Raw genomic sequence first — 14,452 nt, forward strand, 5'->3', positions numbered from 1 at the left:
AACTTAGGCGAGTGCCTGACTACAGCTAAGTCCTCAAGTGAGAGAACTTAGGCGAGTACTGGACTGCAGCTAAGCCCCCGAGTGGGAGGACTGCTCTCCACTCGGCAGGATTTTTTTCAAACTTAGGCGAGTGCCTGACTGCAGCTAAATCCTCAAGTGAGAGAACTTAGGCGAGTACTGGACTGCAGCTAAGCCCCCGAGTGGGAGGACTGCTCTCCACTCAGTAGGATTTTTTTCAAACCTAGGCGAGTGCCTGACTGCAGCTAAGTCCTCAAGTGAGAGAACTTAGGCGAGTACTGGACTGCAGCTAAGCCCCCGAGTGGGAGGACTGCTCTCCACTCGGTAGGATTTTTTTCAAACTTAGGCGAGTGCCTCACTGCAGCTAAGTCCTCAAGTGAGAGAACTTAGGCAAGTACTGGACTGCAGCTAAGCCCCCGAGTGCGAGGACTGCTCTCCACTCGGTAGGATTTTTTCAAACTTAGGCGAGTGCCTGACTGCAGCTAAGTCCTCAAGTGAGAGAACTTAGGCCAGTACTGGACTGCAGCTAAGCCCCTGAGTGGGAGGACTGCTCTCCACTCGGTAGGATTTTTTCAAACTTAGGCGAGTGCCTGACTGCAGCTAAGTCCTCAAGTGAGAGGACTTAGGCGAGTACTGGACTGCAGCTAAGCCCCCGAGTGGGAGGACTGCTCTCCACTCGGTAGGATTTTTTCAAAATTAGGCGAGTGCCTGACTGCAGCTAAGTCCTCAAGTGAGAGAACTTAGGCGAGTACTGGACTGCATCTAAGCCCCCGAGTGGGAGGACTGCTCTCCACTCGGCAGGATTTTTTCAAACTTAGGCGAGTGCCTGACTGCAGCTAAGTCCTCAAGTGAGAGAACTTAGGCGAGTACTGGACTGCAGCTAAGCCCCCGAGTGGGAGGACTGCTCTCCACTCGGTAGGATTTTTACAAACTTAGGTGAAGCGGATTCACAGCTAAGCCACCCACTGGGGGATTTCTTTCGCAAACAAAAAACAATAACAATCACTGGAAAAATTATAACACTCTTGTCTTTGATAAATGAACTACAGGAGTTTTTCCTTATTACATCTCATCCGAGTGAGAATTCAAGTATAAAAGGGGCGGAGTAGCTCCGCATTCCAGGATCGCGGCTCATCAATCTGGCGATCGACATTGTAGAGGTGGTATGCTCCATTGTGGAGGACTCTGGTGACTATGAAGGGGCCTTCCCAAGTAGGAGCGAGTTTGTGTGGTTTCTGCTGATCCACTCGGAGGACTAAGTCTCCTTGGAAGGCTCGACTCTTCACGTTTCTGGCATGGAATCGACGCAAGTCTTGCTGATAGATGGTCGATCGGATCATGGCCATTTCTCTTTCTTCTTCCAGGAGGTTGACTGCGTCCTGCCGGGCTTGTTCTGCTTCATCTTCAGAGTAGAGCTCGACTCGGGGAGCGTTGTGAAGCAGGTCACTCGGCAAGACTGCCTCGGCTCCATAGACCAGAAAGAATGGGGTTCTTCCGGTCGATCGGTTCGGGGTTGTCCTCAATCCCCAAAGGACTGACGGAAGCTCGTCGACCCATGCACCTGCCGCGTGCTTGAGATCGTGCATCAATCGGGGTTTCAGTCCTTTGAGAATTAGGCCGTTTGCCCTTTCTGCTTGCCCATTCAACTAGGGGTGAGCGACCGAAGCATAGTCGACCCGAGTGCCCTAAGAGGCGCAAAAAGCCCTGAATTTGTCGGAATCGAAGTTTGACCCATTGTCAGTGATGATGTTGTGTGGAACTCCATATCTGAATATCAACTCTCTGATGAAACTGACAGCAGTGCAAGCATCAAGATTCTTGATAGGCTTGGCTTCAATCCATTTGGTGAACTTGTCGACTGCTACCAGTACATGAGTGAAGCCGCTCCTGCCCGTTCTCAGTGGTCCAACCATGTCCAGCCCCCAAACAACGAAGGGCCAGATGAGTGGAATGGTTTTCAGGGCTGACGCGGACTTGTGCGACATATTGGAGTAATACTGACATCCTTCGCATTTGTCGACTATCTCCTTTGCCATTTCATTGGCCCTTGGCCAGTAGAATCCCGCTCGGTATGCTTTAGCCACAATGGTCCGAGAGGACGCATGATGACCACAGGTCCTCGAGTGGATATCGTCAAGGATCATCAGACCTTCTTCTGGTGTTATACACTTCTAACCAACTCCAGTCGCGCTTTCCCTATACAACTGTCCCTTCATGACTGTAAAGGCCTTGGATCGACGGACGATCTGTCGAGCCTCTTCTTCATCCTCTGGGAGTTCTTTCCTTAAGATGTACGCGATGTACGGTACTGTCCAGTCGGGAGTGATGACTAAGACTTCCATGATCAGGTCGACCACAGCTGGAACTTCAACTTCAGTCGGATCCGTGGTACTTTTTGGCTGCGGGGCCTCTTCAGTGAAGGGACCCTCCTGAACTGATGGTGTGTGGATGTGTTCCAAAAACACATTGCTGGGAATGGCTTCTCTTTTGGAACCTATTTTTGCCAGATCATCAGCTGCTTGATTTTTCAGTCGGGGTATGTGATGAAGCTCTAACCCCTCGAATTTCTTCTCCAGCTTTCTCACTGCATTGCAATAACCAGTCATGGCTGGACTTCTGACATCCCGTTCCTTCATCACCTGATTAACCACCAAATCTGAGTCGCCATAGACCATGAGGTGACGAACGCCGAGTGAAATGGCCATGCGCAACCCATATAAAAGTGCTTCGTATTCAGCCTCGTTATTGGAGGAATCAAAGTGGATTTGAAGAACATATCTAAGTTTATCTCCTCTTGGGGAGACCAACACCACTCCGGCACTGGAACCATTCAGCATCTTGGAACCGTCGAAAAACATGGTCCAATGCTCCGAGTGAACCTGAGTCGGCAGTTGCTGTTCAATCCACTCGGCGACGAAATCTGCGATTGCCTGGGACTTGATAGCTTTCTTTGCCTCAAACTTGATATCTAGAGGAAGGAGTTCAATCGCCCATTTTGCCACTCGACCAGTTGCATCTCTGTTATGCAGGATCTCTGATAATGGAGCGTCGCTGACGACTGTAATGGAATGATCAGAGAAGTAGTGAGCAACTTTCTTTGTGGTCATATAAATCCCATATACAAGCTTCTGATAATGAGAATATCTTTGATTCGATGGGGTCAAAACTTCAGAAATATAATATACTGGGCGCTGAACTTTGAAGGTTTTTCCTTCTTCTTCCCGCTCGACCGTAAGTACCGTACCAATGACTTGTCCTGTGGCTGGAATGTAAAGCAGCAAAGGCTCCTTGCTGATTGGGGCAGCAAGCACCGGCTGGGTGGAGAGCAGAGCTTTGAGCTCTGCAAACGCTGCATCAGCTTCAGGAGTCCACTCGAACTTGTCGGACTTCTTCATCAATCGGTAAAGAGGCAATGCCTTTTCACTGAGACGAGATATGAATCGACTTAAAGCGGCCAAGCAACCAGTAAGCTTCTGGACATCGTGCACTCGCACAGGACTTTTCATTCGGAGTATAGTACCGACTTTTTCTGGATTGGCGTCGATTCCCCGTTCGGAAACGAGAAAACCGAGTAATTTTCCGCCGAAACTCCGAATGTGCACTTTGATGGATTGAGCTTGATATCATACCTCCTGAGGTTGGCAAAGGTTTCAGCAAGGTCAGTAAGCAGGTCGGAGCCCTTCCGTGACTTGACCATAATATCATCCATGTAGGCCTCCACATTCCGACTGATTTGAGTGAGCAAACACTTCTGAATCATCCTCATGAATGTGGCTCCGGCATTCTTGAGGCCGAACGGCATGGTAACATAACAGAAGCACCTGAATGGAGTGATGAAGGCTGTTTTGACCTCGTCAGGTCCATACAGACGGATCTGATGGTACCCAGAATAGGCATCTAAAAAAGACAGTCGCTCACACCCTGTAGTCGAGTCGACTATCTGATCGATGCGGGGGAGAGGAAAATGATCTTTCGGGCAGACCCGATTGATATGTTTAAAGTCAATGCACATGCGAAGTACCTTGTCCTTCTTGGGGACCATAACAACATTGGCGAGCCACTCGGAGTGGTAGATTTCCCGGATGAACTCCGCTGCTAAGAGCCAAGCCACCTCCTCGCCAATGGCCTTTCTCTTCTGGACGGAGGACCGTCGGAGATGTTCCTTGACAGGTTTTACTTTTGAGTCGACTCTTAGGCGGTGCTCAGCCAGCTCCCTGGGAACACCCGGCATGTCAGAAGGCTTCCAAGTGAAAATGTCCCAGTTCTCACGGAGGAACTGGATGAGCGCTTCTTCCTATTTGGAGTCGAGTGTTGTCGAGATATGAGTTGGAGCAGCGCTGGGGTCGGTCGGGTGGATGTGAGCTGTCTTCGTATCGCCAGTCGACTGAAAAGCTGATTCTGTAGCGGGCTTCTTGGCTCGCAACAAATCACTCGGGTCTGCAGTCTTCTGGTATTCCTGCAACTCCACCACTGCCATCTGAGCATCAGCGATCTTCGAACCTTTCTGAAAACATTCTTCCGCTTTCTTCAGATTGCCCGTAATAGTGATCACACCTTTGGGGCCAGGCATCTTCAATTTGAGATACACATAACATGGTCGGGCCATGAAGCGTGCATAAGCCGGCCTGCCCAAAATAGCGTGGTAGGCACTCTGGAAGTCTACAACTTCAAATGCCAACTTTTCTTTGCGGTAATTCTTGGAATCACCGAAAATCACATCAAGAGCAATCTGGCCGAGTGATTCAGCCTTCTTCCCAGGAATGACCCCATGGAGACATCAGAATGCCCATCCCTTTCAACGTCTCAGCATACAATATGTTCAAACCACTGCCACCATCCATCAAGACTTTGGTTAGTCGAGTGCCTTCAACAACTGGGTCGACCACCAAAGCTTGCCTCCCAGGGGTGGCGATGTGCGTTGGGTGATCGGACTGGTCGAATGTGATAGCAGTCTGAGACCATTTCAAATAACTGGGTGTCGCTGGAGCAACCATATTCACCTCTCGGTTGATGACTTTCAGTCGACCTTTGCTCTCCACATTAGCAAAAATCATCAGGGTGGAATTGACCTGGGGGTATCCATCGTCGCTATCTTCCTTGTCCTCAACTTTGTCTGACTCCTTTTCTTTATCTTTGGGCTGCTTGCCCTGGAACTGCTGGATCAAGAGTCGACACCGTCGAGTGGTATGTTTTGGGTAAATAAAATTACCCTCTTCATCTTTCTTGGTGTGGACGAGGCACGGCAAATCCAACACATCATTTCCGTCCTGGTCTTTAACTTTCTTGGGGTTCCAAGGTCCTTTGGGTTTCCCCTTAAACTTTCCTTGAGTCACAGCCAAGGCTTCCCCAGGAGCAGCTGGCTCAGCTTTCCGCTTCTGTTTCCGATTGGAATTTCCTCCGGCTTCTTGAGCGACTGACTTGAGCTTGCCACTCCTGAGTCGATCCTCATCGTCACCATTAGCATACTTGGTGGCAATCTCCATCATCCGATTCAGAGACATGTCTCCGGTTCGACCGAATTTCAGATTCAGTTCTCTGTACTTGACGCCTTCTTTGAAGGCACAGACTGCTTGGTGGTCAGGCACATTCTCTACCGTGTGATGCAACGCGATCCATCTCTGGATGTAATCCCTCAAGGTTTCATTCGGCTTCTGCACGCAAGACCGCAGTTCCGTCAGCCCTGCCGGCCGCTTGCATGTTCCTTCAAATGTGGTGACAAACACTCGGGCGAGATCTTCCCAAGTGTAAATGCTGCTGGGTGCTAATTGGTTCAGCCATGCTCTGGCCGAGCCCTCCAACATGAGAGGCAGGTGCTTCATGGCCACTTCATCATTGCCACCGCCAATCTGGGCGGCCAGTCGGTAGTCTTCGAGCCAAGTATCGGGCTTGGACTCGCCAGTGAACTTGCTGACTCCAGTCGCCAACCTGAAGTTGGGAGGAATCACAACGGCCCTGATGGCTCTACTAAAGCACTCTGGCCCCGAAACGTGTGCTCTGCTGCTGGCAGGAGCATCTCTATCGTGACCTTCCCGGTGAGCTCTGTTCCTGTCGACCAAACCTTGAACAAGAATGGATCTCGCATCAAAGCCTGGCTCCCTGGAGTCGGCTGGAATCCTTCGCCCAACACTACGAGGGCGCCTGTCATCCTGTTGTCGAGGCGCATACGACCCGCTCCTCGGGGGAGGGGTGGGCACTCGACGTCGATCATCACAATCGAATCGGTGATCATATTGCTCACGGTTCCCATACTGATTACACCGGTCCCCATGTCCCTCACGCCTCCGGGGTGATCTTGGGCTATGAGCCGACTGGACTGTGTCCGCGGCAACGGATCTGCTGTGAATCCTGTTCCGCGACTGAGAAACAGCGAAATTCTGGTCTCCTGCTGCCCGGAGCAACGCTCTGATCTGCAGCAAGCCTTTGCCAGCCTCCGATTGGGAAGGCTGAATCAATTCTGCTATACGGGCTGCAGCTGCTAAATTCTAAATCGGAGTTCGATATACCTGCGGGGGCGGGAAGAGCTGACGTCGACTGGATTCGGGAACCCGTTGTCGCGCACGCTCGTCGAGTGCTCGCTGGAGGTTCTCCAGTCGAGTGCGCTCGGCCAAGTTTGCCAGGCGCGCGTCCTTCAAGGCACGAGCCTTTGGGGTTTCTCCAACGATAGGAGTGTGCAGTGCATCCATGTTCCGGCGGCGAAGTTCTTCTCTGTGCAGCGACGTGAGAGGCTCGGGAAGATATTCCTCATGGGGACGTGACGGGTCGCCTCCACCCGCGCCTCCGTCGGTGCGGGGAAAACCGGGAGGACTGGGCGGTCCATCGACCATCAGAACCTCCGCCGCCGGGTCGCTGCTGTCGCACTCGGATGTTGTCTCTGCGGAGCTAGTCGACAGGTTGAACAAGCCGTAGAGGGATTCGTCGGGCTCGATCGCCGCGACTTGAGGGGTGGTCGACTGGTGCGCCATTGCGTGTCTCACCCACCGCTGAAGTCTCGACCGACCGGAGCGCTTGCGCCGGCGGGAAACAGGGAGGGAGGACAACACAGGAGCCGACCGGTAGGGGGTCGACGGTTGCCGCAGGAGAACGCCGTGGACGCACGCGCTAAAGTGCGTTGCCCCGCGGACAGGGAGTGCGTCCACGTCGAGCGGAGCCTCCTGAAGCCAAGCGGAGTCGTCGGCGATGAACGTGAGCGCGCCGAGACGGATCTCGCGGCCCTCCACCAAAACTCCGCCGAAAACCATGATGATTCGGGTCGGAAAAGATCGCAACTCCTCCAACAAAACGCTAAAACACCTGCCCCACGGTGGGCGCCAACTGTCGTGGTTCTAAGTCTGACAGTAGTGTAGGGGGGTAAGTATGGAGAGGCAAGATCTTAGCTATGGAGAAGTTGTAAGCACGCAAGGTTTACGAGTTCAGGCCCTTCTCGGAGGAAGTAATAGCCCTACGTCTCGGAGCCCGGAGGCGGTCGACTGGATTATGCGTGTATGAATTACAGGGGTGCGAACCCTTGTCCCTGAGGAGGGGGGTGGCTTATATAGAGTTCGCCAGACCTCTCCCGCCCTCAGTTACAAAGGGTTTAAATACATTAATGTCGGGCGTTACTGGTAACGCCCCTAATAAAGTGCTATGAGGACCATAAAAGCTATTTAATAACCGACCGTTAGCATGCAGAGTGCCCTTAGGTCTCCTGACCGTCGAGTGGTTGCTTCTTGGTCGAGTGATTGCTTATTGGTCGAGTATCCTTTAGGCGGTGTTCCAAACATTGATCCGGCTTCAGATCTGTGCTGCTTCCGGCGATCCCATCCCGACGATCGCGTGCACGGCTGGTCGAGAGAGCAGGTGCCTCCGGAACCCTGCCGTTCGAGATCCTGCCCGGGAGAACGGCAATAAGGTTTTTGGGGAGCGGCTCGACGCGACTGTTACCGATCCGTCCCCAACTCCGTTCGCCTCTGCTTCCACTACTTCCTCTGCATCAACACCATGGCCGACGACGCCGCCAGTAAGAAGAAGGCCACGGACGACGCCGAGGCTGCTGCCGCCGCCGCCGCGTTGGCCTGGCCAACCGGAGGGTATGATCTATTCATCCCTTGTTTACTCGTACTTATGCTAGCCAGCCGTATATGTGATGTTCATAGAAGGTTCGATTCTATGTTCTGTACGTGCTAGTATGCTTAGGTATCGTTATGAGATGCATACCTTTTATACCATGCTTACTGTTTACTCGTGGATAAGTCTAATCGGAAAAGTGCTAATATCTCCAACAACATATATGCTCCAGTGGGAAAAGGTGGTGCCAACAATGTGAAGCATTTACGTGGATGGCTTCCTTGCCACCCTTTCATATGTGAACAAAAACAGATAGGTGATCGATGCTTGCGGAAGTGGGTGTGTATCATGGTGGTGTATATATGTGTGCATCTCTCGTGTAGGTGTGGTGGTCCCGTTTGGTAAGTATCGAGATGATGTTACCATCGAGCTGTCTCCACGCCATATTTCCATTGAGGAGCAAAGCTTTTGCAGAGGCAGAGGCAGGCACGACGCGGAGAGGCCCTGTGAAAATGAGACGATGAGCCCTCCCATGTGACGATGAGCCCATGCCATTCCATTCCGGTGCATGCAGAGGCTCTGAGACCATAGAGTAGCTAGATGAGGAAACCAGTGGGCAGTGGGAGCGCCTTGAGCTTCTCTCTGGCGCTTGCGCTCGCGTGGGTGAGTAATAAATCGCAATGCACTCGCCCGTGAACTATCTCTCTCTCTATCTCACTAATCCCCGCAACAGGCAACCGGCGAGCATTTCGATGTACATTCCCCTTCCTCTGCTCCTCCCAGTCTGCGTCTGCCCGTCCTCTTCCCTTCCCCCTTCAGTAGGGGGAACACTTCCATTCCCTACGTGCTCGAATGCTCGATCGATCCATGAAGTGGGCACCGGAGCAGCAGGCTCTCGGGGGCCTCGGCCTCGCCGGCGTCTGCCGGGAGACCTGCCGTGTGATCCGCCGCGCCATGCTCCCCAACTTCGTCAACCTCGGTCCCCCGCTGCTCTCCGCGCTCTTGCTCGCCACCCCCGCCCTCTGCTCCCGCGTCCTCGCCGACCTCCACCACGACGGCCCCGGCCTCCTCCGCCTCGTCACCGACCGGCTCGCCTTCTTCCTCTCCGTGGCCGTCTCCATCGGCCTTGTCCTCCTGCTCGTGCTCCTCTGCACCGCCGCCTACGTCTTCTGCGTCGCCTCCCTCTACTGCACCGGAGGCGACCTCCGCGCCGCCGATCGCGTCCTCAGGGGGTTCCCCACGGCCCCGCTCGTGCGGCTCGTCTGCACCTTCCTCCTCGCCGCGGCCCCCTTCCTCGTGGTCTGCGCCTCCCTCTTCGTCGCCGCCTTGTTCCAGCTCCAGGAGCTGCTCGACGCTCCGGACAAGAACAAGATCATGCTGCCGCTGCAGCTGCTGGGATGGGCTGCGTGCCTCGCCGGCGCGGCCTACGTCGCCGTGGTGTGCCAGCTGGCCTGCGTGGTGTCCCTGCTCGAGGACGCCGTGCTCTTCCGCGCCCTGCGCAAGAGCCGCGCGCTCCTCGCCGGCAAGTTCTGGGCGGCCGCCGGCGTCTTCGTCACGCTCGACGGGTGCATCTTCGCCCTTCTGGTGGCTTTCCCGGCCCTGGTGGTGGACGATGCGCTGGGCCTCGGCCTCGGGTTCCAGGTGGCCGCCGGGGCCGCGATGGCGGTGGCTCTGTGCGCGGTGGTGCTGTCGACGCTGGTGGCGCAGCCGGTGGTCTACATGGTGTGCAAGAACCACCACCACGAGGTCGTCGACAAGGTTCACCTCGACTGAGTAAGAGCGGCCGTCACACCGGCGTGGAGCGGCTGCAGCCCGTCTGAGACGGAGCAGATTCCAGTAACTCTGCCTAGCTATAGCTGCATCCTGTCCATGACTCCATGGTAGCAACTTGAAGAAGATTTGCTTAAGTAGTACAGTAGCGTAGTAGTAGCAAGTTGCTGTAGTTGTAAGTTTATGTCTGATTATCACTGTGGCTACTGTATTATTAGGCCTCATTCGGTTTGGAGAATTTTTGTAGGAAAAACATAGGAATAAGGATTCCAGAGGAAAATTTCCTATGTATGTATTCGGTTTGTAGGAAATGCGTGCAGGAATTTCGTAGGAATACTACTCATTTTCCGTGTTTTTGAAGGAAACTACACATCCACTCAAAGCTCATTTTACGCGTAGGAACGAGGCAAGTCAATTCCTTAGGATGGCAAGTGTCATCCTATCATATTCCTATACTACTCCTAATTCCTACGTTTTGATTTCCTCCAAACCGAATGAGTCCTAAGTAGTAGTAGTACAGTAGATTAGTATATGCATGCTTGGGATTATATATTTGTGGTGGTCTTTGATGCCTTTTTGGCCAAATGACATCTCGTTTCCTATTCTTACTCATAGGATCTGAGATATATGTCATCTCATTTCCTACAAAATTCCTATTCCTACAATAATCCTATTCTATAAACCAAAAAGGCATCAAAGACCACTACAAATATATAATCCCAAGCATGCATATACTAATCTACTGTACTACTACTAATAGTACAGTAGCCACAGTGATAATCAGACATAAACTTACAACTACAGCAACTTGCTACTACTACGCTACTATACTACTTAAGCAAATCTATAAGAATCTTATCCTCTAGAATTTCTATGAAATTTCTTCAAATCAAAGGAGACCTGAGACTGTGAGAGGGAGTGCTGGGTAGTAGCTACTACAAGTACTACAATTGTTCGAGCTTGACAAATTTTGCACAAACTATGTGAGGCAAATCAAGTGTTTGATTTTGTTCTTTTTCTTGGACATGGGAAGAAGAATGTATCGTGCTCTCGGTCGGGAGGACCAGGGGTCTAGGGCTCATGGCCAACTCGTTTATAAACAAACAATACCTGGCCAAGCCCTGGCCTGATGGTTTTCCATTTGAGTTTATCAAAGATTTTGGAATATAATTAAATGAGATCTAAAAGCTATGCTTGATGATTTCCCTAGAGGAAATATTAATATTGTTATAGGTTGAACTATGCTATACTCACAATGCTAAACAAATTTCAGAAGTTCAGACTTATTTGCCCGGGGGCAGGGTGGGACTAGACTTTCACGTGCACTCCACCCACCCATCTTCTTTTTGCATCTTCTCAAATTTTATCCAGTGAAGAATGTCCTTGCCGCAGTCTTTGGAGCATTTCTTTTAGAAGAGATTGATACCGTGAAAAATGTGTGTTCAAGAGATTTCATTTTAATTCTTAGTCATAGAAGTTACTTTGTATTTTTTGAAGATTCAAATCAGTGTATCTGTAATTGTTATAAGTCTGAATAAACCTATATGTGTTTCTCCAAAAGAAAAAAGAATAGCAGGGTGGGGTATTTACTATAGCAATTGTTATTTGTGTCGTTATTAATTCCGTCAGTCAACTTTCCACTCAATCAAGTGTACCAACACTTTGGTAAAAAATCAACTTTATTTTCTTATAAATCTAATAAATTTGAAGATCTATCCTACCCTGCTAAATTTGTTTAAAAAGTTCTTTTTAGGAAAATAACCCAGATCTATTACCAAAGTTCACCGGAACTACAAAGCATCTCAAACATAATAAAACTTACATTAAGATTCTGAGACCACGAATGACCATTACCAGTTTACCACCGTCAGAACGAGCCGCCGACGCGCCAATGTCGTCGCTCGCTCCCCTGCCGGAGCCGGCTTAACCTTATCGATGACAAATGAGGAATCTTCGTGCACGTGCCTCTAAGGACCAGCGCCCTGGAGTCGCAGTTGTCGTCGTTGAACTCTTGATCATATCTGAAAACTTGACACCAAATCTCGTCATATGACAAGAAACCCTATGCTTATTGCCCCAAGGAGACAGCGGAAATCTACGCCGGAGCTCCGTCGACTACATTCAGATAGACGAACTCGAAGAGCATCGGAGCCCTGAAAACAAACTCGAAGAAGAAGCGCCACCATCCACCCGAGCTCCGCACCTAAAATCCTAACCGGAGCGGAGACACCAAAATTCTCCTCCCTTCCAATGGCCGCCGGAGCAACAAGCAGAGAGGAGGGGATCCACGTGCTCGTCGGCGAAGCCTGGAGGGGAGAGTTTACCCCAGCCGCCAAGGGGTAGCGGAGGGAAAGAAAAACCCTAGATTGGGAAAGTTTGACTACTTATTTATCCTGTTTTTTTGCCAAATAGACGTTGCCATGATAGCTTTACCTTAATATTGTCAGATGATGATTAAAATACATGTCCAGTGTGTTCTCTTTTAATCTTATCTTTTGGTGAGAGATATCGTGCTAAGATATCATCTCTTAACTAAAAGAAGAAAGGCATTTTTTATGATTTCTTTCTCCTTAATATTAGCGTTTATCCTAATGCTTCTAAGACAACACTATTGTGTACGCCTAATAAAGGCATCTCCAATGTAGATCGCCAAACATACCTCATCAAATATCTACGGAGATCCAGCTAAGCACCGTCCATCCAATTATGTCCCCCAAATGTCCCTTGTTTCAAGCTTCAAACACGACATTCAAACGAAATGTAACGAGTTTGATAAAATACATGCAGTAAAAGCAAACTTAGGCAACACGACAATGTTTCTCAACGCAGCTACAGTTTTTGGGGTGGGTCTGAGATATCGGAGTCAATAGTCCAACCCGATTTGGCGAGCCAGACATTTGGGGGCGTTTTAGTGACTCGCGTTGAAGATGCCCTCAGAAACACAACCCCATCATTGCCCTGAATATAGAAGTGACATCTGCCTTAGCCAATCCGACAACATGAGCCATGAAAAAACTTAATTTTCTTGACACGCAGTTACAAGCCCAAATCTACTTAAAAGGAGCCGAGGCATGTATGTGCTGAAAAGGGAGCGTACAGAATCTACCAGAAAAGTAAACATCCGTTTTTTTTTCAAAATAAAAAGATCTGAATTTGAGATGAAGGCCCAAGAACCATTACCAGAGATGCTTTGGACTAGCTGTTTAGGTATCTATACTATTAAAGCAGAATCGAATGTCGTGATGGTTCGACCTCGTCCCTACCCCCTTTCTACCACAACCATCTCGCGATGCACCACGCCCGCAGCATCCCCGCATGACAAGAAAACATCGGAACTGATACCCACCCCTCACCGCACGATAGAAAAAAAAGGAAAAGAAAACCCACGTACGCACGTCCCATCCCTCCCCGAATCCCTCGCTCCCGATCCCCTTCCTCTCGTACGGGAATCGCCACCGCCGACCTCCTCCGTCACCGTTGGACTCGGCAAGGCGAGAGACGACTGACGTCTCCTTCTCTCCTCAGACCCACGGGCTCTAGCTTTCTAGCCGTCAACCCCTGCCCCGCCTCCACCCTTCATCTAGAGGTACATGGCCCGAATCCAATTGCCCTCTCATCAGAGCCATCAGCGGCAGCTCCTCCTCGACCATGTCATTCCAATGTCGTCATCGTCATCCAATCGACCTTCCCGTCTACGGCGACCTCCAGCGACCTTCCCCGCATATGACGACCTCGATCTAGCTTGGAGCCGCTTGCCATCTCATTTATTCTTCACCCACTCCAGGAGGTGCTAGACGCGGGGGAGGGCAACCAGCAGGATGGCGCGGTGGCAGTGGCAACGGACAACAGCATAGGTAACCTTATCTCCCTACCATCGCTCTACCCATCTTCTCCCAGTAGGTTATGCTCCCACACTCCCTTGTTCACGTACGGGTTTCAGTAGTGCAGCGTAGCGGCCGATGGATCCGTTGCTTACCCGCCGCACGACGAGGCGGTGGAGGTTGGGCTAGGCGGCCCCGATGCCTAGGAGTCGCAGGCCGACGACCTATCCAACGTCGTGAGCACGTCGCTGCACTGTTCCAATCCCTGTGAGTTCTGCGCCAGGGTAAGCATAGAAATCCTATCTGCATTAATAGTGTCAAGCTTCATACTAAGATTTGTCACACTTAAGATGGTTGTTATCTCTGTTTAGTAAGCCATTTAAGAAAAGAAAAATACATCCGAAAATTGACTGCATTTAGGACGATACGATTTTACAAATGTTTCTTCTCCTTGGAACTCCCAGTCCTTGATTTCATACATTTGCAACTTTTAGTTCATATAACAAGGTGCCGACCATTGGCTTTCAAGAACAATGCTGCTGCAGCGAAATACCCATCTGCTCATATAGCTACACAGGTAGCACATTGGTTTCATTTGGATCCTTGAGTTTTCATATCGTCTTACAAAGAGCACTTTTTCATGTCGTCATATAACTACACAGGTAGCACATTGGTAGCTGCAGTCCACGTATGGATTAATAGTCCTGCTATTGAAGTTTGATTAATTTTTCTTTTCGAAATTATTATTGGTCCAGTTATTAACCTCTAAAAAATATTTCTTTTCACAACTCTTACTCCCA

The 14,452-nt window shown here is 50.6% G+C and overlaps 1 protein-coding gene across 1 annotated transcript; it reads left to right on the plus strand.

Annotated features, from left to right (window-relative positions):
• The first annotated feature begins 8,527 nt into the window (after positions 1–8,527).
• On the plus strand, positions 8,528–10,068 carry LOC147990103 (uncharacterized). The gene is made up of 2 exons (XM_087547590.1): positions 8,528–8,724; positions 8,795–10,068. The coding sequence occupies exon 2, from the start codon at positions 8,914–8,916 to the stop codon at positions 9,832–9,834; it is 921 nt and encodes a 306-aa protein (XP_087403716.1). The 5' UTR covers positions 8,528–8,724; positions 8,795–8,913; the 3' UTR covers positions 9,835–10,068.
• The last annotated feature ends 4,384 nt before the right edge of the window (positions 10,069–14,452 follow it).

Source organism: Triticum urartu, chromosome 1A (assembly GCF_056163025.1).
Source record: "Triticum urartu cultivar PI428250 chromosome 1A, HENAU_Tu73, whole genome shotgun sequence".
NCBI classification, from domain to species: domain Eukaryota; kingdom Viridiplantae; phylum Streptophyta; class Magnoliopsida; order Poales; family Poaceae; genus Triticum; species Triticum urartu.

Coding starts and splice junctions, on each gene's coding strand:
- LOC147990103 (XM_087547590.1), top strand. CDS start 8,914: ATGCTCGATCGATCCATGAAGTGGGCACCGGAGCAGCAGGCTCTCGGG.